General features: G+C 31.0%; 1 protein-coding gene across 1 annotated transcript in view; it reads right to left on the bottom strand.

The window, feature by feature from the left end:
- Positions 1-21,474, bottom strand: part of SI (sucrase-isomaltase) — a 99,012-nt gene extending 77,538 nt beyond the window's left edge. Inside the window, exons 1-11 of the mRNA XM_007972209.3 lie at positions 21,357-21,474; positions 20,003-20,139; positions 14,281-14,398; positions 13,908-14,017; positions 12,468-12,619; positions 10,318-10,489; positions 8,508-8,607; positions 7,439-7,551; positions 4,752-4,877; positions 4,015-4,146; positions 3,805-3,924 (exon numbers count right to left, since the gene is read on the bottom strand). Of these exons, the coding sequence (XP_007970400.3) occupies positions 3,805-3,924; positions 4,015-4,146; positions 4,752-4,877; positions 7,439-7,551; positions 8,508-8,607; positions 10,318-10,489; positions 12,468-12,619; positions 13,908-14,017; positions 14,281-14,398; positions 20,003-20,139; positions 21,357-21,474 (1,398 nt within the window). The remainder of the gene's footprint in view (positions 1-3,804; positions 3,925-4,014; positions 4,147-4,751; positions 4,878-7,438; positions 7,552-8,507; positions 8,608-10,317; positions 10,490-12,467; positions 12,620-13,907; positions 14,018-14,280; positions 14,399-20,002; positions 20,140-21,356) is intronic.
- Between the last annotated feature and the right edge of the window lie 1,992 nt (positions 21,475-23,466).

The raw sequence follows: 23,466 nt of genomic DNA, 5'->3' as shown, positions 1-23,466 counted from the left end.
GTATTAATATGTATTCTGTGAAATATCAATTAAGGGTAAGAAACTGCGTGAGTTTTCTTTTTTTGCAGAAGGAGTTCATAATTATTTAAAAGACTTTCACCAGAAACTTTAAGTTGGATGAATGTGGTAAGAATGAAGCTTACGGCAGAGAGACAGAACAAGATGGCTGAAAAGAAGCCTCCAATGACTGTTCCCCAGCAGAAGCACCAAATTGAACAACTACTCCCACACACGACAAAGCACCTTCTTAAGAACCAAATTCAGATGAGTGATCACAGTACCTGATTTTAGCATCATATCAAGGGAAGACTCATTGAAGAGGGTAGGAAAGAGAGTCTTGGAATACATGCATCACCCCTCTCACATTCCCCAACAGTGTCCATGGTGCATGGAGGGAGAATCTGTACACATTCGGAAGGGACAGCAAAGCGATTGTGGTCTTTTGCATTGGAACTCAGTGTTGGCCTGCCACAACGGAAAGTGCGAAGGGGCAGAAATCAGCTGACACCCATAGATGGAGCATTTAGAACAGCCCTAGCCATAGACTATGAGTCTGCAAGAGTCATGGCATTATTGGGCTTTAGTTGCCTCCTAAAGCAGATACAGCTGCAGTTAGCAAAGACTTAGATCACAAAACCCAAGTCCCTTAGAATACCTGGAAAGCCTATGAATAAGGATGGGCAAAAACAAGCCTACACTGTGAAGACTACAATAAATACCTAACTCTTCAATGCCCAGACAATGATAAACATCCACAAGCATAAAGACTATCCAGGAAAACATGAACTCACAAAATGAACTAAATAAGGTACCAGAGACCAATCCTGGAGAGACAGAGATATGTCAACTTTCAGACAGAAAATTTAAAATGCTGTTTTGGGGAAATTCAGTGAAATCCAGGATAACATGGAGGAGTTCAGGGTTCTATCAGATAAATTTAATGAAAGGATTAAAATAATTTAAAAGAATCAAGCAGAAATTCGAGCTGAAAATTGCAATGGACATACTGAAGAATGCATCAGTCTTTTAGTAGTAGAATTGATCAAGCAGAAGAAAGAATTAGTGAGCTCGAAGACAAGCTATTTGAAAATACACAGTCAGAGGAGACAAAAGAGCAAAAGAATAAAGAAAAATGAAACATGACTACAAGATGTAGAAAATAGTCTCAAAAGTGCAAATCTGAGTTATTGGCCTTAAAGAGGAAGTAGAGAGAGAGAGGTAGAAAGTATATTAGAAGCAAAAATGATAGGAAAATCCCAAACTTATAGAAAGATATCAATATTGAAGTACAAGAAAGATACAGAACACCAAGAAGATTTAACCCAAAAGAGACTACCTTGAGACATTTAATAATTAAATTCCCAAAGGTCAAGGATAAAGAAAGAATGCAAAAAGCAGCAGGATAAAGGAGACAAATAACCTACAAAGGAGCTCCAATATATCTGGCAGCAGACTTTTTGGTGTAACTTTACAGGCCAGGAGAGAGAGTTGCATGACATATTTAAAATGCTGTAGGAAAAAAATATATATATTTTAGCAAAGTATATATATTTTTAAAATATCCAGTGAAAATATCCTTCAAACATGGAAAAGAAATGTAGCCTTTCTCAAGCAAAAGCTGAGGGATTTCATCAACACAAGACAAATCCTATAAGATATGCTAAAGAGAATTATTTTAGTCTGAAAGAAAAGAATGTTAAGGCTGGGCATAGTGGCTCATGCCTGTAATCCCAGCATTTTGGGAGGCCAAGGCGGGTGGATCACGAGGTCAGGAGATCCAGACCATCCTGGCTAACACAGTGAAACCCCGTCTCTACTAAAAATGCCCCCCCCCCCAAAAAAAAAAAAGAAAAAAATTAGCCGGGCGTGGTGGCGGGCACCTGTAGTCCCAGCTACTCTGGAGGCTGAGCCAGGAGAATGGAAACAAACAAACAAACAAACAAACAAAAAAACGGATGTTAAGGACTAAAAAAAGAAATCATGATACAAAACTGACTGGGAATAGTAAGTACACAGAAAACACAGAATATTAAAACAATACATAAGATACTATTTGCAAGCATCCTGGTAACTTCAAATCAAAATAACTACAACATATACACAGAAAATAGAAAGTAAGAAATTAAAACACACCACCTAATAAAATTGCCTTCACTAAAAGGAAGACAGAAGAAAGGAAAGAAGATAGAGACAACCATAAAACAACCAGAAAACATGTAAAAATAGCAGGAGAAAGCCTTTACTTATCAATGATAACAATGAATGTCAATGAACTAAATCTTCAATAAAAAGATATAGAACAGCTGAATGGATTAGAAAACAAGATCTAATGATCTATTGCTCACAATAAACACACTTCACCTATAAAGATGCACAGACTGAAAATAAAGAAATGAAAAGAGATATTCCATGCAAATGAAACCATAAAAGAGCATGAATAGCTATACTGATATCAGATAAAATAGATTTTCAGACAAAAAATATTAAGAGAAAAAGAGCATAATTATATAATAACAGGATCAATTCAGCAATTAATGTATATATATATCACACATATAGCACACATATATATGTGTGTATATATATGCATCAAACACTGGAGCACCCAGATGTATAAAACAAATAACTAAATAGATAAATAGAACTCAGTGTAATAGGGCTGGAGACTTTGACACCCCGTGTTCAACATTGTACAGATCATCCAGACAGACAGAAAACTAACAAAGAAACATTGTCTTTAATCTTTATTATAAATTAAATGGACCTGATAGATTTTTACAGAATATGGTATCCAATGGCTACAGACATTCTTCTCTTAAGCATAAGAATTATTCTCAAGGGTAGACCATATGTCAGGTCAAAAACAAGACTTAAAATATTTTTTTTAATTGAAATCATATCAAGTATTTTCTTCCACCACAATGGAATAAAATTAGAAATAAATAACAAGAATAACTTTGGAAGCTACATAAAAACATGAAAATTAAACAATATGCTCCTGAATAAACATTGGGTCAATGAATAAATTTAGGAAAAAATTTTACAAATGTCTTAAAACAGCTGATAATGGAAACACAACGTACTAAATATATGGGATAAAATGAAAGCAATGCTAAGGGGAAAAATTATAGCAGTAAATACCTACATTAAAAAAGTTGAAAAACTTTAAATAAACAACCTAATCATGTGTCTTAAAGAACTAGAAAATCAAGAGCAAACCTAACCCAAAATTAGTAGAAGAAAAGAAAAAATAATGATCGGAGAAGAAATACATGAAATTGAAAAAAAAAAAAAGTATAAAAGAGGAACAAAATGAAAAGTTGTTTTTTTGAAAATATAAACAAAATCAAATAACCTTTAGCTAGACTAAGAAAAAAAGCAAGGCCCAAATAAATAAAATCAGTGATTGAAAAGGACACATTACAACAGATAACACAAAAATGCAAGTAATTTTTAGAGGCTACTATGAGAAGCTATATGCCAATAAATTGGAAAACCTAGAAGAAATGCATAAACTCCTAAACACATACAATCTACTAAGATCAAGCCATGGAGAAATTTATCTGGTATATCTTTACATTTTACATGACTTCTTATAACAACTGTTTTATAAATTCTTTGATTATTTTCTTCGTCTAATGTTTTCCTCCACAATTAAAATACAAAATTCAGACTTGAAAGCAGACATACACACACACGTGTGCGCGCGCACACACACACACACACACACATGCACATCCACAGAAACTTCATCGTTTCAGAGAAGAAAATTTGAGTGATACAATTTTAATGAATATATTTTACCTCTCCAATAATTGGTGTACTTCCATCTGACTCATTTATCCACACATGTTGTGCGTTTCCCCTCTCATAGGATGCATATGTTGTTCCATTGGCACGTCGACCTATGGAAATTGCAGGATCCTAATAATAGAAAGAAGAAACTATGCAAAAATCTATTAACTTACACATGTGTAGACACTAAAAATGTATTAATGTATAATTGATTATTACCAAGATGATGACATATTTCTGCCCATAGTCATGCAAATCTTGCACAAATTGAGGGAGTCCGTTAAATGCAACTTGATCATAAGTAAAGTCTTTCTTGTCTTCCATGTAGTCAATATCAGTGACCTGTGTATCCTGAAAGTTAGAAGATTGTATTTCAATACATAGTACTGAAAGAGCTCTCAGTCAGGTCAATCTTTAACTCCAACGAATGTGTATTATAAACATAATCTTTAAAAAATAAATGAACATCCATCGTTTTCATTTCACTAAAGAAGCAATTGTATTGTTTGTAAAACTGGTTTTTCTAATTATTAAGTACAAAACCATTAAGTGATTATTCATATTTTTCAGTGATAATGACTAGATATGCATTGTTTTTATATACGTAGATTTCTATGCACAAAAATCAAAAAGTTATACATTTCAGCATTTTTTGAAAATATATAGATTCCAAAATTAAGGTTTATTTTTAAAACTAAAAATGGTTTTGTTTACAGTGGAATATGTATTCTGTTCTAGTATAACTAACAATCGGTTCTTCAAAAGCATATATTTGTACTTTCAGGAAGCAAGGGCATTACATATGAGATAAAATATACTTTACAGTTAAAAGGTAGCTTTGTAATTATATTATATAATGTATATAGTAGATATTAATGACAATTTCCTATAGCTATTATTATGTGACAATATTTAACTCAAGTTATATACTCCCACGAACCCTTCATTCTACTTACAAATGGTATGCCAGCTTCTCGGTTTCTCCTTACCACTTCTTTCACTACATCTAGTGATTTATAATTCCAGCGACTTAGTTGGAATCCAAGACTCCAATATGCTGGCATTGCTGGTAGTCCAACAAGCTTAAAGTAAATGAGAATATAATTAGTTTGAGTAGAAAAAAAATATAGTTAGCATTAATAACCAAGGTTAATGTGCCTTTTATTTTCTTGTATCTCTAATATTCATTTAAGTTTATATAATTTAAACAAACAATTAGTGTTACCTGGATTCTAAACAATTTCCTATTCTATTTGAATGTGTTATGAAATTTTTAACAAGTTAAAGTCTTATACTTCATGTTTTAGTTTGTGCTTAAAAATTAGAAAGTGCAGCATACCAAAAAGGAGCATTTGCCGAGACATGTTTCATGTATTGCAGAAAGTTAAATAAGAGAATACAATAAAAACAACAAATAAATGATGATAAAAGGGAAAATTTTCCACCACCATCCTATTTTCTATTACAAGTCACCATATAAGAAAAACAGAAAAAAATGTTTGAAAGTACAGAATTTCTGTTTCCCTACGTTTTGGCACTTATCTATCTCCTGGTTTGCAAAAATGTTAATAAAATATATGTTCTGCAGTCCTCCCACCCAGTTATTGCATAGACGCTTTCTTATTGACATGCAGTGCCTCAGCTTCATTTCTTCCTCCTGGAGGCAAATGGATTGCCATCTCTTCCTATTTCTGTAGTGGCCCAAGCAAGTTCAGTGCACGGGAATATCAGTGTCACACTACAATGGATGATATAATTTTGCACATGGAAATTTGGATGTAACTGGTGTTATTTTTTTCCACTAAAAACTGAGCGTTAGGTTATATATGATGCATAATCATACTTGACATAAAAATTTTTCTTTGGTTTAGGCATATATATATACACACACACACACACATATATGTATAGGATCCATGATTTCTAGGTAACAATCAAGAAATTACTCATGTTGGGTTATTGTTTTCTATTCAAATGAAATACTAAACCTATTTCAAACTTGGTATCAGATAAACCTTATATCAAATAAAGCTTTCAAGAACTAGTATTTTTATACCATATTCCTAAACACCATATGTCCCATAAAATTAAGGATTTAGACATGTGATTGAAATTTCTTCTTATATATGTGTGAAGAATCAACATATATGCTGACATAAATTTCTTCTCATATATATGTGAAGAATCAGCATATATGTAACAATACTTTTTTTGAAATAGTTTGACATTCTGCCGACTTTACTGAACATGTGGGAGATAGCTATGCCAACTGATGTTTGACAGTTGAAATGTCAAAGAGTAGTGTTTCTCCCTCTTGTTCATGTGATAACCACACACAAAGTCTATATGTAGACCAGCCTAGAACCGTAATTATGATTTTACATTAGAGAGACTGTAAATGTTGTGTGTTTCTTTTCTAAATTTTACATTTATAAACAAATTTGGGAATGATTACACATTGTAAATGATTAAACAGCAAAAAACCCTAGCTACTCTCATTTCAGATTTTTGGATCCTAATTTTAAAAGTTTTTTTATAGTAATCATCCTTTGAGATCATTTTTGCAAATGGGAATTTTATGTCAAAAGGTATATCAAGAAAATAAGATTTTTAAAATAGGCATAATCTTTAAATCTTATACCAATGAAAATAATTTTCTTTTCCATTATAACAACAGGAATCATATATATCAACAGTTAGAAGAGAGAAATTACGTGCAAGTTTTAGAATCATCTTCAGTGTAGGTCCTGGATTCCCCAGCTCTCTAAAGCCCATACTGAGCTCCGGTATATAAGATGCTACTTAATATATAAATAAGAGTTGCTTAGATAGTAACTTGAGATGTACAGTTTCAGACTAGGTTTCAAACTCAACCCTCTGAAGGCCCCAGGATAGGAGTCAATTTTCCTGGAGTTTACCTACTATGAATTTATTATTATTTCATTTGAATAGAAAACAATAACCCAACATGAGTAATTTCTTGATTGTTACCTAGAAATCATGGATCCTATACATATATATATATATGTCTAAACCAAAGAAAAATTTTTATGTCAAGTATGATTATGCATCACATATAACCTAATACTCAGTTTTTAGTGGAAAAAAATAACACCAGTTACATCCAAATTTCCATGTGCAAAATTATATCATCCGTTGTAATGTGACACTGATATTCTCTTGCACTGAACTTGCTTGGGCCACTACAGAAATAGGAATTTCTAAATTCATCGGTTTTCCCACAACTCAGTTACCTCTAGGATTTTGACCAAAAGGATATATGACCTCTACATTTATTGCCTATTCTCAGTGTTAAATAAGATCGTTCCTTTTGCTTTACTCCATAATATAAAGTCATGAATAAGTAAATATTTAATATTCAAAATCTCAATGAAATCCAATTCTTGAACTCAGCTGCCTAGAAGTAAGAAATTTTGAATTCAGAAACATAGAAACTTGAGTACATATAGAGTTCATTGGGAAAAGCAAAAATCACCCAGCTGCATCTTGAATATGTTAAGATTTTCAAAAACATTTAGCTAAGAGGCCCCTAATATGTAAAATAAAGTCATCTAAATATGTGGTCATATTAGATGAAATAAAAGTATGCAGAAAAAATGTATAAAATAGACCTGAAACACACCTGTTGATACTGTTGAACTACTTGTTCCGGTGTATCTCCTAGAAAGATGTAAAAATCCAGAATGCCACCAGTAACTCTATATGTTACTATTGGAGTAGGCTGGATAAAAATCTCTACAAAATAAAATTGTGAAACTTATATGTAAATCGTGAAAGGGCTTATAGGAATGAATTGCAAATTCCATTTAAATTAATTTGTATTAACGACATTATTTTACAATATTTTGAAATAATTAAGAAATAATGAAATATTGAATGCAGAAATAACATAGGGAAAAAGTAAAACGCCAACATGTCTGAGGCTTATAATAAAATGTCCCAGCTATTTTCTTTCACAGATGGTGGCAAAAGCTCCCCCTGGATATTGCGTTGCAAAGGGTTAGTTGCAAAGGATTAATTCTCTGACACCAAAAGATGTTTCTCTAAAACTGCGTTTTTAATTAGTCATTTAAATTGAAGATTCTCTGAAAGGTCATATTATCACATATTAACTTCTAAAGGACAAAGTGTCAAAAGTTTTAATTTAACTTTTCTAAATATAAGACATAGTAACTGACTGGATAACCATGTAATAAACTGATCTTGCTGAAATGTGATTAATTTCTTCAATTTTTTATTATCATCAATTCACCTATTAAAGATATTATACTCATAATATTAAAAACTGAAATACTACATTATATGAATTATGATGAACTAAAAAATTTACTCTTCTATTTTCATGGACATCTTTTTTATTTTCATTTGTAGTGGTATGTTTACTTATCTAGACAAATGAGATTGAGGGAATGAAAATACCCATTGGCATGGATGTGTTTTGGTACTCCTCTGAAAGGAAAATAAAGTTCCTGAATGCCACAACATAGCATACTTTCCCCATAATAGATTCACTGGCATGCAAAAATTGATTTTCTCTTTAATTTCAAAATCTACTTATAACAGTTTCATACGTTAATATTAACTATAATAGAGTTTGCTCTGACATACAATATGCATGATTGAAATAAAGAGAGCATTTAAAACATTTCAAGTGAAATCTATAAATATATTATCAAATAAATTATTCTTACCCATTGCATTGCTATTCATTAAGAAAACACCAAATGACTTTCCAGATGTATCTTCAATACACATAAAGAATGTTTGATGGCCATATAAATTATTATTATTCTATAAGGCAAGAATGTGAAAATAAAATTTTCAAATATATTTAAAACAAAAAGATTATATATTTTATACGCTCTTCATGAATTAATTTGTTACTATAATTTATTTCCCATGTTTCTATACTAATTGTCTTCACTATACATACCAATGAAATATTATAGGTAAAACAAAACTTCAAACTTTTTAACATTATTAATATAGTAATGTATAAAATATATAACATATACTATTAATATATTACTTAACTGTCCTGTTTTATTATAATTACATTAGTTTTAATAGCGTATGCCCAAGTGGGAGGATCACGAGGTCAGGAGATAAAGACCTTCCCGGCTAACTGGTGAAATGTTGCCTCTAGTAAAAATACGAAAAATTAGCTGGGCGCGGTGACATGCACCTGTAATCCCAGCTACTTGGGAGGCTCAGGCGGGAGAATCGCTTGAACCCAAGAGGCAGAGGTTGCAGTGAGTCCAAATCATGTCACTGCATTCCAGCCTAGGTGACAGAGCTAGACTCCATCTCAAAAATAAATAAATAAAATAAAAAATTAAAATAATAACTTAGTCATGATAAGGTAATGGCATGTTTATCAATTAGGCCTCATGTACGCCCAAGGTACTGCAGGAGCTTCCAAAATGATATGTACCCTCATAAAAATTTAGTAGTCTGTTTCTTGAGAGCTGATGAGGAGCTTACATGATAGAGACAAACTGGAAATACACTGATATGGTGAAAGGAAAAAGACTTCCTGACTAAGTGGATATGGATTTTTAAAGGAAAGAATGTATGGAAATTAGCTCTGACATTCTGTCTCTGGTGTTAATTAATTAATCTCACTCTGCTGTAAACAGAAATTAGTAAAATTCATTAGAAATTCTGTACCAAATGAAACTCTTTAAAACAACTAATCACTGGTTTATTTTTGATATAGAAACAGCATTGCCAATTAAAAAGAAATAACTGACAAACATTTGACCAAAGTCAATCATGAATCAAAAATATTTTTTAAAGGTATGATGTTTGCTCTCAAAAATCTCACATTTTTGAGCAAAAAACATAGAAACAAACATATACAGGAGTAACACACTAATATGATTATTATACTAAGTCAAGTATAAAGATAAAGACTAAGTCCTTATTGGAGAGTTTGGGAGAAGTTCTTACAAGATCAAATTTCGGTTGAGAGCTGAATGATATAATATTAGTGATGAAGAACATCAGGTTTCTGTACTTATCAGAAAAGAAACAAACTGTGCAAAGATTTGAAGTTATGGAAAATGATCATATATTATAGAACAATAAGAAGGACAGAGATGCACGAGATAGTATCTGGTAGCTAGGCAGACATTATATTGTATGAAGACATGTAAAACAGAATTATTCTAGTGCAATGGCTAACCATTGATGGGTATAAGTACAAGGGTGATTTGAAAAGGAATAATAAAATATGATCATGAAAGTCAAAATAAACCATTTATAAACTGGAAATCCCGTGAAAAACTTCACAAAATCTGTTAGTCACTGAGTCCATTTAAAACCTATTAATTGTCACTCTCAAGCTAAACAATACAACAACAAGCTTTTGTATTGATATCAGTGACATTCAAATAGTTTAGTTGATCAGTTAAAATAAACGATGTTTTCAAATATGCTAAGATTATCATCTGCTGCACTATAATGATTATATTTATAACAAGAAAAACAGTTTCTTACATCACCAGGAAGTTGATCTCGAGTAAAAATTGGCCATGTTTTCCAGGATAAATCATGACGAAATCTCTTATGAACCTGTTCCCCAATACCATAAATGTAATCACTTGGAAGACGGGTTGAGATCTGTAAGTACTGGTCAGAGTACACTAAGGGACCAATGCTGGTGTCAAACCTGCACCGTAAAAGAAATAAAGAAATAATCATATAAAAGAAATAAAGAAATAATCACCATAAAAAAATTAAGAAATAATCATATATTAATCATATATAAATAAAGAAATAAAGAAATAAATATATATATAGTTCTACCAGATACAGGTTTATGTTAACATTATCCAGAATATTTCATTTTAAACACACCTGTGGTTAGCTTTGGTCACTTCTTAGAAACACACAAATTACCCCATAAAAAAAATTTGTTCACTGCATCGACACAATTTTTGCCAATATTTTTCACACCCATTTCTTCCTTTACTTTTCATCACAAGTTTAAAGCATAACTACCATTATCAATCACATTTCACAGATGACACAAACTGGGATAATTAATTGATGTTTTTAGGGACCACAAACTGGTTGGCAGGAGAGCCAAGTTTCAAACCCAATTCTGCTTGCTCTGGGTACTAGATTTTAAAATACAGTATTTTACTGGCTTCCACCCTTAAAAATTAAGTTTGAAAGCATTTTTCCCCTAAAAAAGTTTTATGTTTTATGCAGATGAAATAGGTACTACAAGAAATGCTAAATGACGTTTAAGATTTGTATGCTTTTATTTTTATTGACAATTAGTCATTGTATATACAGTCAGCCCTCCATATCTGTGAGTTCTGAATTCATAGATTCAATCAACCAGGGATGGAAACTATTTGAGGGGGGGAAAAAAAAAGAATGGTGTATCTATACTAAATACATACAGACATATTTTTATTATCATTCTTCACTAAACTATTTAGTATAACAATTCTTTACATATAATATGCATTGCATTCATTTTCATAAGTAATTTAGAAATGATTTAAGTATACAAGAGGATGTGCGTAGGTTATATACAAATACTACACAATTTTATACAAGGAATTTGAGCATCCATGGATTTTGGTATACTCAGTGGGGGAGCGGGGGTTGTCCTGAAAGCAGTCTCCATGGATACTGAGGGAGTCTGTATTAATGGGATACAATGTGATGTTTTGATACACATGATTTGATGATAAAACTAATTAACGTATCCATCACCCTACATACTTTTTACTGCAAACATTTAGAATTTATAGTAGTCTGTTAGTACTTTTGCAATATACATTAAATTATTATTTTATTATTAGCTATAGTCACCATGTTGATTGGTCTCAAAAACATGTTGTTTCTGTCTAATCATTTGATCAACATCTCCCCATTCCCCTCCACTCCCAGCCTCTGGAAACTATAATTCTACTTTCCGCTTCTGTGATTTCAACATGTTTTAGATTTCACTTATAAGGAAGATCGTATAGTATTTGTCTTTCTGTGTCTGGCTTATTTCACATGGTATTTAATATTTTTATGATTTAACACAAAGTCATTAACAAAGTACTAAAATACATTTAGTAAGAGTAATTGCTGAGATTTAATCTTGACAATTGCTTTATTAGCAATTCTTGGGGATACAAGGGCAATTATCTTGAAACCATTCATAGGAAATTACTAAGTCTCTTGCACCTACACACCTCATACAATCATAATGAAGGTGTTCAATCTATATTGGATTCTACATATATATAAACTATTTTAATATTAATATGGGAACTAACTCCTCTTTCATCTTTGAATAGTAACTGTCTGATTCTACAAATTGGTAACACAATATGATAAATATAGGGGGAAAGACACAAGAGCTATTCTATGTATGCACAAATATATGCAAGACTAGAGTTGCATTAGTGAAGCTCTCCACCTTCATCTTTGTTCAACCTTTATTTGTAGATTCTGATTTATGCTCCAGCATCTTTCATCCACAAGAAACCAAACTCTTTTATCACTGTAATCTTTATAAACCTATCCACTTACCCTCTTTTGGGAGGAAATTTATTTCTACCAAAAATGTCTTGAAATTAAGACTTTCCAATTCTATAATAACAGAATAAACTCATATAATTGTAAAATAATATACTTACAAAATTTTATCATTGCTTTTCCTAATAACTTGGATGCTAAATGGGTTTTCGGTAACCTTCACATCATACAGTGTATCAGAAACTGTGGGTCCAGTAAACTCTTTTACGTACTGATGAGGAACTTCATATCTTCTATTATTTGGATCAGTAATCTGGAAAGATTTAAGCAAGTTAACATTACTTGATTCTAGACTTTTATTTAATATTCCATTTCTGAACTATTAAATGCAAGTTCTGAACAAAAAATAACGTGGTGATTAGTTTCATAGAAGAGTATTAATCTATTCAGAACCTTAATTTTAACATTTTTGAGTGGCTATGCACAAAGTGTATAAATATTAAAGAAATACATAGATGTAGCTGGTTATGAAGTATTGTGTATAAAATTAAGTACAGATTTTTACTGACTGATATAAAAATGACATTATTACCAAATATTGATTACTGAATGCTAGTAATCAATCACTGTATACTAGTAAATCAAGACACTAAATACTAGACCTTTCTGAAGTTAATCATTCTCAATGCTTTTCAATGTTTGGGTCCTTATATAACTATATAAAGATAAGAAACTTATCTTATCCATAAAGATAAGAAATTTTGTTTAAAAATTTTTAGAGAAACTAAAAAGAAGTACTGAAATAAAATTGAATCACTGAGAAAAACAAAAATTTGGTTTCCGTGAAATTATTGCTAAAAAGGTGATGTACAAATAATTTGGTGCTGTTTTTACTTCCAAATCCAAAATATTTATACTAGTAAACTACATTCTTAAAAAAAAAGAAGAATCGTACTTTTTAAAATCATGAAGAAAATTTATAATCAATGAAAGAAAGTATTATGTTGCATGTATACAACACTAACACTTTTCTCAAATTAAATTTTAGATTAATATTCTATCATAGCCTGTAGTTTAAATAATAAATTTTAAATGTTTCCTGAGAATGCTTATTTTCTTCAAGGCACTGAGCTAAATATTTTGCATGAATGATATTATTTAAATCCTTCAAAAATAAGTACAGAGCACACTATTATTATTTGTATGTTATATTTGCGTAAACAATCTGAGAGAAGTGCAGTTTAATTAATCCTTCGCCTTGGAATAAATATTTCTCAAGAGAGAAAATATATTTGTAGGATGAAAGGTGTGTTCATCAAATGTCTCACTGCAAGCGCCACCTCCCGGATTCTTGCCATTCTCCTGCCTCAGCCTTCCGAGTAGCTGGGACTACAGGCGCCCACCACCACGCCCGGCTAATCTTTTGTATTTTTAATAGACAGGATTTCACCGCGTTAGCCAGGATGGGCTCGTTCTCCTGAGCTCGTGATCCGCCCGCCTCGGCTTCCCAAAGTGCTGGGATTACAGGCATGAGCCACCGCGCCCGGCCCATCAAATGTCTTTTAGTATTAAATCTTCTTTGGAAACCTTAAAAACCGAACCTTGAACCGGAAACGATTGGATGTCTGACTTTGAGTTGTGAGGAGAACACTGTTGATGTCATTTCCAAATAGTGTAGGTGAAGGTATCCTGTTTAATTTGGCTTCAAATCCTTAAAGAATAAAAAAAGCTGCCATGAGTGACTTGATTTATAATGTTAACAATTATTAAATATATTTATGTTACTGTATTTATCACAAATGAGTACTTTTAAAATTTGTTACAATCATGCAAAAATAAGAAATTTGAACATTCTCAGGAACATATTTCTTATTTGATTCTATTTAAGGTATTTTTCCAAAGAAAAAATTAAGGCACGTTTTTGCTTCACTTACAATATATCATATTGAATCAACACGGTAAAGGACTTCTTACCAATACTTGTTGTTGTCGTTTCCTGAACATTATAACCATGGTTATCAACGAAGAAGCACCAAGGAATAAGAGAGTCATTCCATGGCCTCCAGCAGCAGCCTCTCTGTGCACAAATTCCCTGATAAAATATTTTAAAAGGAATTATATCATTAGTACTATTATTAGATGTCCCAGTCTCTATTTTTCCAATAAATGAATATTTTTAAATAATCTAATTTTTTCAAATGTATAATATGGTAAAATAGCATTTGCTCTTTTGTTTCTTTTACCTGGAAGAAATACATTTAATAAATTGAATTAATTACACCCTGTCAGTAATTTATGACCTGAGATGTGATTATTAAAATCACGTATCTATACAAATTTTTGTAAGCTCACGTATTTTAAAGGAACCTTATCTCCAAACGATTATAATTTATTCTGTTGTCATGGTATTCATATGGAAGAAATGAAATATTTATTTTGTACTAATTATCTATCAAGCTGAAATTTAAACTAGAAGGATGAAAATATGGCCCTGAATGTAAAGCCACTTAAAATCTGTAAGGGATTTAATTCTACCTACTTACTAGTTCAATATTTAATTAAACTATCTTAACTAGTTTATGTGCCAGTATCACAAGTAGTTGCTGCAATTGCATTCAATTAATAAAGCAAAATACTGAATTCTCAGTAATTTTATTATCCATATGAAATACTATGTGAAGTGAGAGAAAAATTATAAATGTTTATATATAAATAGTTTAGCTAAATATTGATGCTATGCATGAACAGCAGTATCATTACAAGTCGTCTTACTATGTAAATTTAATAGTGTGACACACTTTTATAATTCGAAAAATTGTAGGATTTTCCCCTTTGCTTACTTTCCATGAAAATAAGTTCTTAAAAACCTCCATTTTAATCAGCTGAAAGTGTGCACTAACCTTTCTGCTATTTCATCCTCAAATTAAAATGGTATCAGATACAGACACACACACATATATAATATATATAGTATATGTACTATATATTTATATATTTTATATAATATTTAAATAGCTAAGTATATGGAATATATGTATATTTATTATATATAAAATACAGATTTTATATATTCATTTATATATTAAAGTATATATTATATATAAAATATATATTTATATTAAATAAAAATACACACATTTTTATTTTATGTATAATAAAAATACATATATAATTATATCATATATAATTATATATAATATATTTATATATATAAAATCTCTCTAAACACCTTATATACATATATGTGTGTGTTTGGGTATATATTTATATATTGCACACATATATATTGTAAACTGGGGTACAATTGGATCTAATTACTTATCAGAGCCTAAAGTGTGTGCAACTTTTGATCAGGCAATTTTATCTCCGGTTATCTAACCTGAAGAAATATTCCTAGCAATACAAAGAGACAATTGTACAAAAAAATATTATTTACAGCAGTCTCTACGAAAGATTTGTATATAAAAGTCTAAATACATTTACATAAATACATATATAAACACATAAAGATGTTAAGATTAAAAAATAAAATGAAAGAAATAAGCACACTATAATCACAATTTAAATAATTAAAAAATATAGAGTAAAATAAGCTTACATTCATTTCCTGAAAATATACCATATTATTTTCCTATGTCTTTCATAAAATCTTGGAAAAGGTGGCTTAAAGCAACAAAAATTTACTCTTACTGTACTGGAGGCTGTAAGTCCTAACTCAAGGTGTCAGCGCAACCATGCTACCTCCAAAGGCTTCACAAAATAATTCTCTCTTGTCTCTCTCTAGCTCCTAGTAGCTCCTGGCAATCCTTCGCGTTCCTTGGTTTATAGGTGTATTTTTCCAATTTCTGCTTCCATTTCACATGGCTTTCTTCCCTGTCTGTTTCTGTGTGTGGTTCCTTCCTCTTATAAGGACATTAGTCATTCAGCCCAGGGCCCAACTTAATTCACCACGACTACATCTTAACTAATTGCTTCTGGAAAACTGTATTTCCAGATAAGGTCATATCCAACGACTCCAAGTAGATATGAATTTTTGAAAAACATTATTTAACCTACTACATATACACATCAATATATTAATTAAAAACATATATCCCTGTTGCTGCTTTAAAAATATTGGTAATTTCAGTTTATCTTGTGAAGATTTTGATACTTGTTATTTACATGTTTAGTTGTTCTTCCTATTTTTCAGGTCTCATTATTTTTAGTTTCTTATCTAATTATTTTCCTTTTGGCTTCATTTGACACAGTTAAACTCTAGCAAATGAAAGTATAATAAATTTATCATATTGTAACATATTTCATCATATATGATATACAATTATGTGATTATATATATTAAATGTAATAATGTTATATGTAGTAACATATGTGTATACAATACATAGATATGTATATTCACTGTATTATGCCCCCAAAATTCATATGTTGAAGCTCTAACCCCCAATGTGAAGGTATTTGGAGATAGGTCCTTTCAGGGATTAATGAAGTTTAAATAAAAATATAAGGGTGGGACCCTAATTCATTAGGACTGGTGTCCTTTTAAGAGAAGGAAAAGACAACAGAGATCTCTCTCTCTTCATAAAGAGGAAATACTCATTGTGAGGACAAAATGAGAAGGCAGCTGTCTACAAGCGAGAAAGAGAGGCCTCACTAGAAACCAGCCTTGATGATGACACCTTGATCTTGGACATCTAGCCTCCAAGATTGTGAGAAAATAATTGCTATTGTTTAAGCTAACCATTCTGTGGAATTTTGTTATGGCAACCTGAGCTAATGCACTTTGCATGGAATTATGGCTGTTTCCTAGGTAATCATTTGATTATTCTATATTTTCTCATCATTGTGCACTAAGTAAACATGCCCTTTCTAATATACAATAAACATGCCATTTCTAGTATACAATAATTTATACAGTAAGTTTAATATAACCAATTTTCAAATATTTAACAATCATGATCTATCCTCGTGTATATGAAAATTCAAGATAAATCTTTTTTTTAATTAAGGACATTTTTTGAAAATCATTACTTTAACCAACTTCAATCTCTATCACTACATTTGGAACAAATAATATGTAGTCAGATGGAATGCTTCTCATATTTAAAAGAGTAAGTGTATATATTTAAGATGAAAATTATTTATTTAGTGGATCACTTAAGATGGTGGAAAATTAACATTTGAAGTATTTTAAAGAATATTTAAGGTATTTAATGAAAAGTATTATTAAAGATATACAACTATAAATAACAACAAAAGCAACAACAACAAAAAAAAACCCTGAGTGACAAAGATTGAATAAAAGTTGTATTTGAAAATTGCAACATCTCCTAAAGCAGAAAAAGGCAAATATCTAGGCCCATTTTCTAATTTCAGGTAGATTTCATTTTCCATTCCTTTATTATTAACTTTTTAAATCCATTTTGTATAATAGAAAAATACAACCTTGAAAATTCATCCACTTAGAGAAAATTATGACATGCTCATTAAAAAACAGTGACTACTGAGTTCGTGAAACATGAGCTGACATTGAACTTTACATACTACTATTCTAATTCCAGTTTTGCCTATAAACTAGCAAAGTGACTTTGGAGTATTAATTTAGCCTTGAAAAACACTCTAAGCTTCCATATAAGTCCAGAACTTTATGAATAAGGTACCACTTAAATAATAATCTCTTTAAAATCATGGCCGGGCGCGGTGGCTCAAGCCTGTAATCCCAGCACTTTGGGAGGCCGAGACGGGCGGATCACAAGGTCAGGAGATCGAGACCATCCTGGCTAACACGGTGAAACCCCGTCTCTACTAAAAAATACAAAAAAAAAAAAAAAAAAAAAAAAAAAAAAAAACTAGCCGGGTGTGGTGGCAGCGCCTGTAGTCCCAGCTACTCAGGAGGCTGAGGCAGGAGAATGGCGTAAACCCGGGAGGCGGAGCTTGCAGTGAGCTGAGATCCGGCCACTGCACTCCAGCCTGGGCGACAGAGCCAGACTCCGTCTCAAAAAAAAAAAAAAAAAATCATTTTGTTAGGTTGCACTTTCCTAGTTAAAAATGTCAAGAAAATACTCAAATTCATTTGAGATATACTAAGTTAAACTTTTAAAACTGTAAGTTGTCATTTTATAAATAACAAGCATAAATATATTGGCTGAAGTTTAACTTGTTTACTTCACAAATATAATTTATTTCACACTGAAAACATTCTTCAGCAATCTAGCAATCTAACAGTTTAAGTTGACAGTGAAGATTAATAGTAGGCAACAAAACTATAAACCATTCACTTTCAAATGTTGTTTCCCTATAAGACTTTCAAAACCCATATTGTTCCTCATAGAATTATATGTTCAACTTCAATCATTTCTTTCCTTCTTTCTCTCTTTCTTTCTCTCTCTCTCTCTCTTTCTTTTCAGATGGAGTCTCGCTCTGTCACCCAGGCTGGAGTGCAGTGGCTCAATCTTGGCCCACTGCAAGCTCCACCTAAAAAGGTTAAGTAAAGAGAATATCTGGCCACTTTCCTCAGTGTATCACAGTAAATACTATGTTATTTAGCTATTCTATCAGTGGGTAAGCTATAAGGCCTACTATTCATAGTATTACTCTAAGGAAAATCTCATCTCTTTCAAATTTGTTTGTGGCAAATTAATTAGAAAATTATATGCTTACTATGATGTAGGGAAGATAGAATAGGAACAAAATAAATTTTATAGTTTATTCAGTTAATTTGTGTGTGGTAAGGTGGAGTGGAGAAGGTGAAATTTATAATTGCATATCATATTTGCAAATGCAAATATTTGCAAAATGTCAGTACATAGAGTCAGTCCTCTGCATCTGTGGATACAGCAAACTGTGGATCAAAAATATTTCAAGGAACAAAAAATGCCAACATGGTAATAAAAATAATGTAAACAAAAAACTGCGGTATAACAATTATTTGCATAGCATTTACATAGTATTAGATTTATAAATACTCTACAGATGATTTAAAGTATACAGGAGAATGTGCATAAGTTAGATGCAAATATTGCCATTTTATATAAGATATTTGAACATCTGCAGATTTCGATATCCTCAGAAGTCCTGAAACCAATTCCCCGAGGATACACATGTATATGTGCCTATACACCCACACACATAGACCTTTATTCCCACACAGATTTCCCACACAAATCTGTGTGGGAATAAAGGAAGATTGAACGTGGGTTACATGAATCCAATTGGTTACCGTTAATTTTCTCCATTTTCTCTTCTTCACTTCTAATTGCTAAATTAAAAACAAATAATAATTTTCATAAAATGAGTATCATTTTATGTTCCATAGATACTTCTTAATGCTATCATTACAAATACTCTATTGGAACATACATATCATCTCTTAAACGTTCTATATTATCAAAGGTATACTTTCTTCAATAAGTAGATTTGAGATGATAGAATTTCATGAAGATTTATAAAATTAATGATAATTTGTTAAATATGGATGAATATTAACTTGCTAGTTTAAATTGAGCAGAGATAAAGGAAAGCAAACTCAGTAACTTCTATTATCTATCATTTTTAATAGAGAGCTATGATAAAAAGATAAATGCAGCCTAATTTATGTCTAGCTCTTTATTAAATAAGATTGATCCTACATTGAACAATTATCTTAATATAATAATTTATATATTCATTAAAAATAGTAAAGACTTTTGTTGCAGACCTCTGTTGGGAATTGTTCTGGAATGCAGTTTATTCTCACATTGACAGGATCATTTAACACATTTGGACATTTTCCTGAATCAGAAGGATTTGTAGTCGTAGTAGTAATAGTTGGAGTTGTAGTAGAATCACTAATTTCTGGGGGAGGAAAAAACTCAATAAAATAAAACATGACATTAAATTAATTTTCTCAGATTTTTCAAGTAACAAGTACTTTTTGAAATAATACATGTATTCATATAAAATGAAAATTTTAAAATAAATTTTGCATTTAAAAAAGACCCACAAATTCAAGCACTAGTCATCAAAAGGAAAAGATCCAATCATACTTTTAAAATTGACAGTGTAGAATCCTATCGACTTTTTCTTCAGAAATACAAAATATATTTACAAAACAACTTGGTGTAGATTCAAAAGGTAACAAAATATACATTCATACTGTATTTACAACTTGTATTTTATAGCTTAAGAAACAAGATGGAGCAATATGATTTACGAAAAGCATAAAGAGAAGGTGAGAAGAAATTAGAGAAGAGGAAAATAGGTGAAAGTACATACTTTCAAGGGAATAATTTGATAGGTAGAGTAGAGAAAGCTGGAATAGCAAAGAATGGTAGATACCAACTCCATATAAATAACATTCCAGCAATGAGATATCATTAAAATCTATTGCTTCATAATAGAGTAAGCTCTCAGTTTCTGGAAGTAGGCAAAACAAAAGACTACCAGGAATAAGAAATGCTAACTATAGTCTAGAAGATAATGTGTAACATCTTTTACAAGGCTGGTTTGCTCAAGAGAGAATAATGAAGAGATTCAGCGTTCCATATGTACCAACTCTAAATTGGAATTAAAATATTCGGAAAAAGATAATTAAACTATCCAAGTCTTTTTTCAACTTTCCTCTACCTGCCTTTTTCATACAACCTCTCTCTCCTTAAAATAAAATCTAGCCAGAACAAAGAATATATGCTCAAATCCTCATTTCCTTTGCTAGTGTGAGAAGGCTGGAGCAAAAACCCAGGTTTTTCCACTAATGAGATGATGCTCACGCCAGTAAGCTATTATTCCACCTTACATTAACGATTTGATCCCATTGCCTCTTTGCTCTTTGTCAAGTAGCTAGGGAAGGCAATTAATGTCAAAGAACATGGATTCCTTAATTACAATAGCTCGTCATTGAAATAACTTGAATATAATGAATAGAAAAAGGTGGAGTAGTTGTGTAACTGACCCTGGATTTTTTTATGAGTGTTTCATCTTACACAGATTATTTTTTAAAACCTATAACTATTGTGGAGTAACTTCCTCCTAACTTCACGATAATGTAGACATGTTTTTAATGCACTACTTACCTTCAACAGCAGGTGTCTTAGTTGCTAAAACAACAATTAGGGCAATAGCTATTATAGTAACTATGACAAAGAGGACAATCAGAGAGATTTCTAATCCACTAAATTTCTTTCTTGCCATCTAAAAAGAGAAAATAATATATATTTAAAATGTAAAATATATAACTATAATAAACCACCAATAATTCTCATGAAATTACATACATTCTTTTTTTTAGTAAGTACAATGCAGAGTGGCAGACAGCACTTACATAACATCCTAAATTAAGCACCCACTTAATAATATATTAAGCATGTACTTAATAACTTGTAACTTATCCTCATATAAAATGTAAGCAATACACGCAATTTAAAGTAAAAGGAATGAATTACTGATGTGCATTACAGTAGTAGTATGCTGAGATGAAAATACAGATGGAAAAAATATATTCAAGTAGGTGTGCATTGCCTTCTCATTTAGAGCATTTTGCAAGGCAAAGGCTTCCATTTGCACTGTTTCTCAATTCTCACAACAATTTTATGAAGGAAATAGTTATTCATATTTTACGAATTAGGAACTTTAAGCTTAAGACAGAATAAGTTATATATCAAAGTTAAAAACTTCAGTTTTTCTTGAACTCTCGTCTCTCTAATTCCAACACTACTTTCTACAATGATACTGTCAAAAAGAACATAAATACATATATTTGATAGAACAGTATATATTTGCGAGTTGCTAGTCTGTTTAAAAATCTTTTGAATTATCACTAAGTTCCTCCATCAAACAGCAGCAAATTAGATATACAAAACTCTCATATCAAAAATATGTATTTATTACTAGATGGCATTATACTTTTGAGGTAGCATATAGAAGATACCCAAATGTAGACTGGAAAGAACACATCTACAATAATTATCTGAAAGTATAATTGTTTAATTTAATTTTGACCACATATATCTTATTTTTCTTAGTTCTCAGGTTTCCATGTATTACCTGTATTCCATGATTTTAATATAAATCTTAATTCAAAGACATATACCAAAGTAGAACTTAGAATTTCTACAGTAAATGCTTTAATAAATTACAGGGTTTAAAACCTTATTTATTTATTTATTTATTTATTTATTTATTTATTTTGGTCTCACAATGGTCCCTGTTCTGTAACTGTGTCAACTCAAGTACCCAGTTTTCCCAACCTAAACATCTTTTTTTTCCTTCTTCCATAGGTTTTACAACATTCATTCATTCAGTAAGTCCATTTGACTTTATCTTCAAAGAATTTTTAGAATTATGCCTTCATTTTATTCCCAGTACCACAGCATAATTTTTAGATAACACATTGCCTTCATACCTGCAGTTCAGTTTCAATCCCTGCCCATCCACTCTTCTAGGTGAATTCTAAATTTTTCTCAATTCAAATGTCATGGTGAGTTCCTTACTACTCTGAGGCACAGTTAATCTAGCCTTTCTTCGTTTACCATAGCATAGGAAATGTTCATTGCAATTATTTATGTATATGTCAATTTCCTCAATTAGATTGTTACATTCTTGTTAGCAAAAATTATAAAAGTAGTCAGAGACTAATATTAAGTAAGCAAAAACTTAATTTTTTACTATAGCTTATAAATGAATATCTGCAGATTAGCATTCATTCTTAGTATATAATTTTCGGTTACAGATATGTAAGCTTATTACTGCATCAGTAATCTTCAAAGAAAATGAATATAAACTAAACAGAGCAACAGGTAACATATAAAGCTGTTTGAAAAATGAAGCCCAGTTACTTGATATTACGTTGAGAATTTACAAAGTTAAATTTAGTGTTCAACTTTAAATAAGTGTAAATCTCATTTGAAGTGATAACCTACTTTGCTACCAAGAAATCAGTAATGAGAATTGTGTTTTCTTTTTTGACAAGGGAAATCTTAAAAAATGCATTTTTGTCATGAGTCAAACTCTCCTTTGTCTAGAAAAATCAAAACAAAATTTAAAACAATTGCTTAAAATTACTGTGATAAAAATACGATCCCTGTAATTTTGGATTACAGTAATTTTAAACAACTCTTCTTGGAAATTATATATTGATACCCTTTCTCTGCATATTTATTATGAAGATGAACAATACTTTATTGT

Source organism: Chlorocebus sabaeus, chromosome 15, assembly GCF_047675955.1.
Source record: "Chlorocebus sabaeus isolate Y175 chromosome 15, mChlSab1.0.hap1, whole genome shotgun sequence".
NCBI classification, from domain to species: Eukaryota; Metazoa; Chordata; class Mammalia; order Primates; family Cercopithecidae; genus Chlorocebus; species Chlorocebus sabaeus.
Note: the sequence above shows the minus strand (reverse complement) of the source record. Positions and strands in the feature narration are given on the sequence as shown.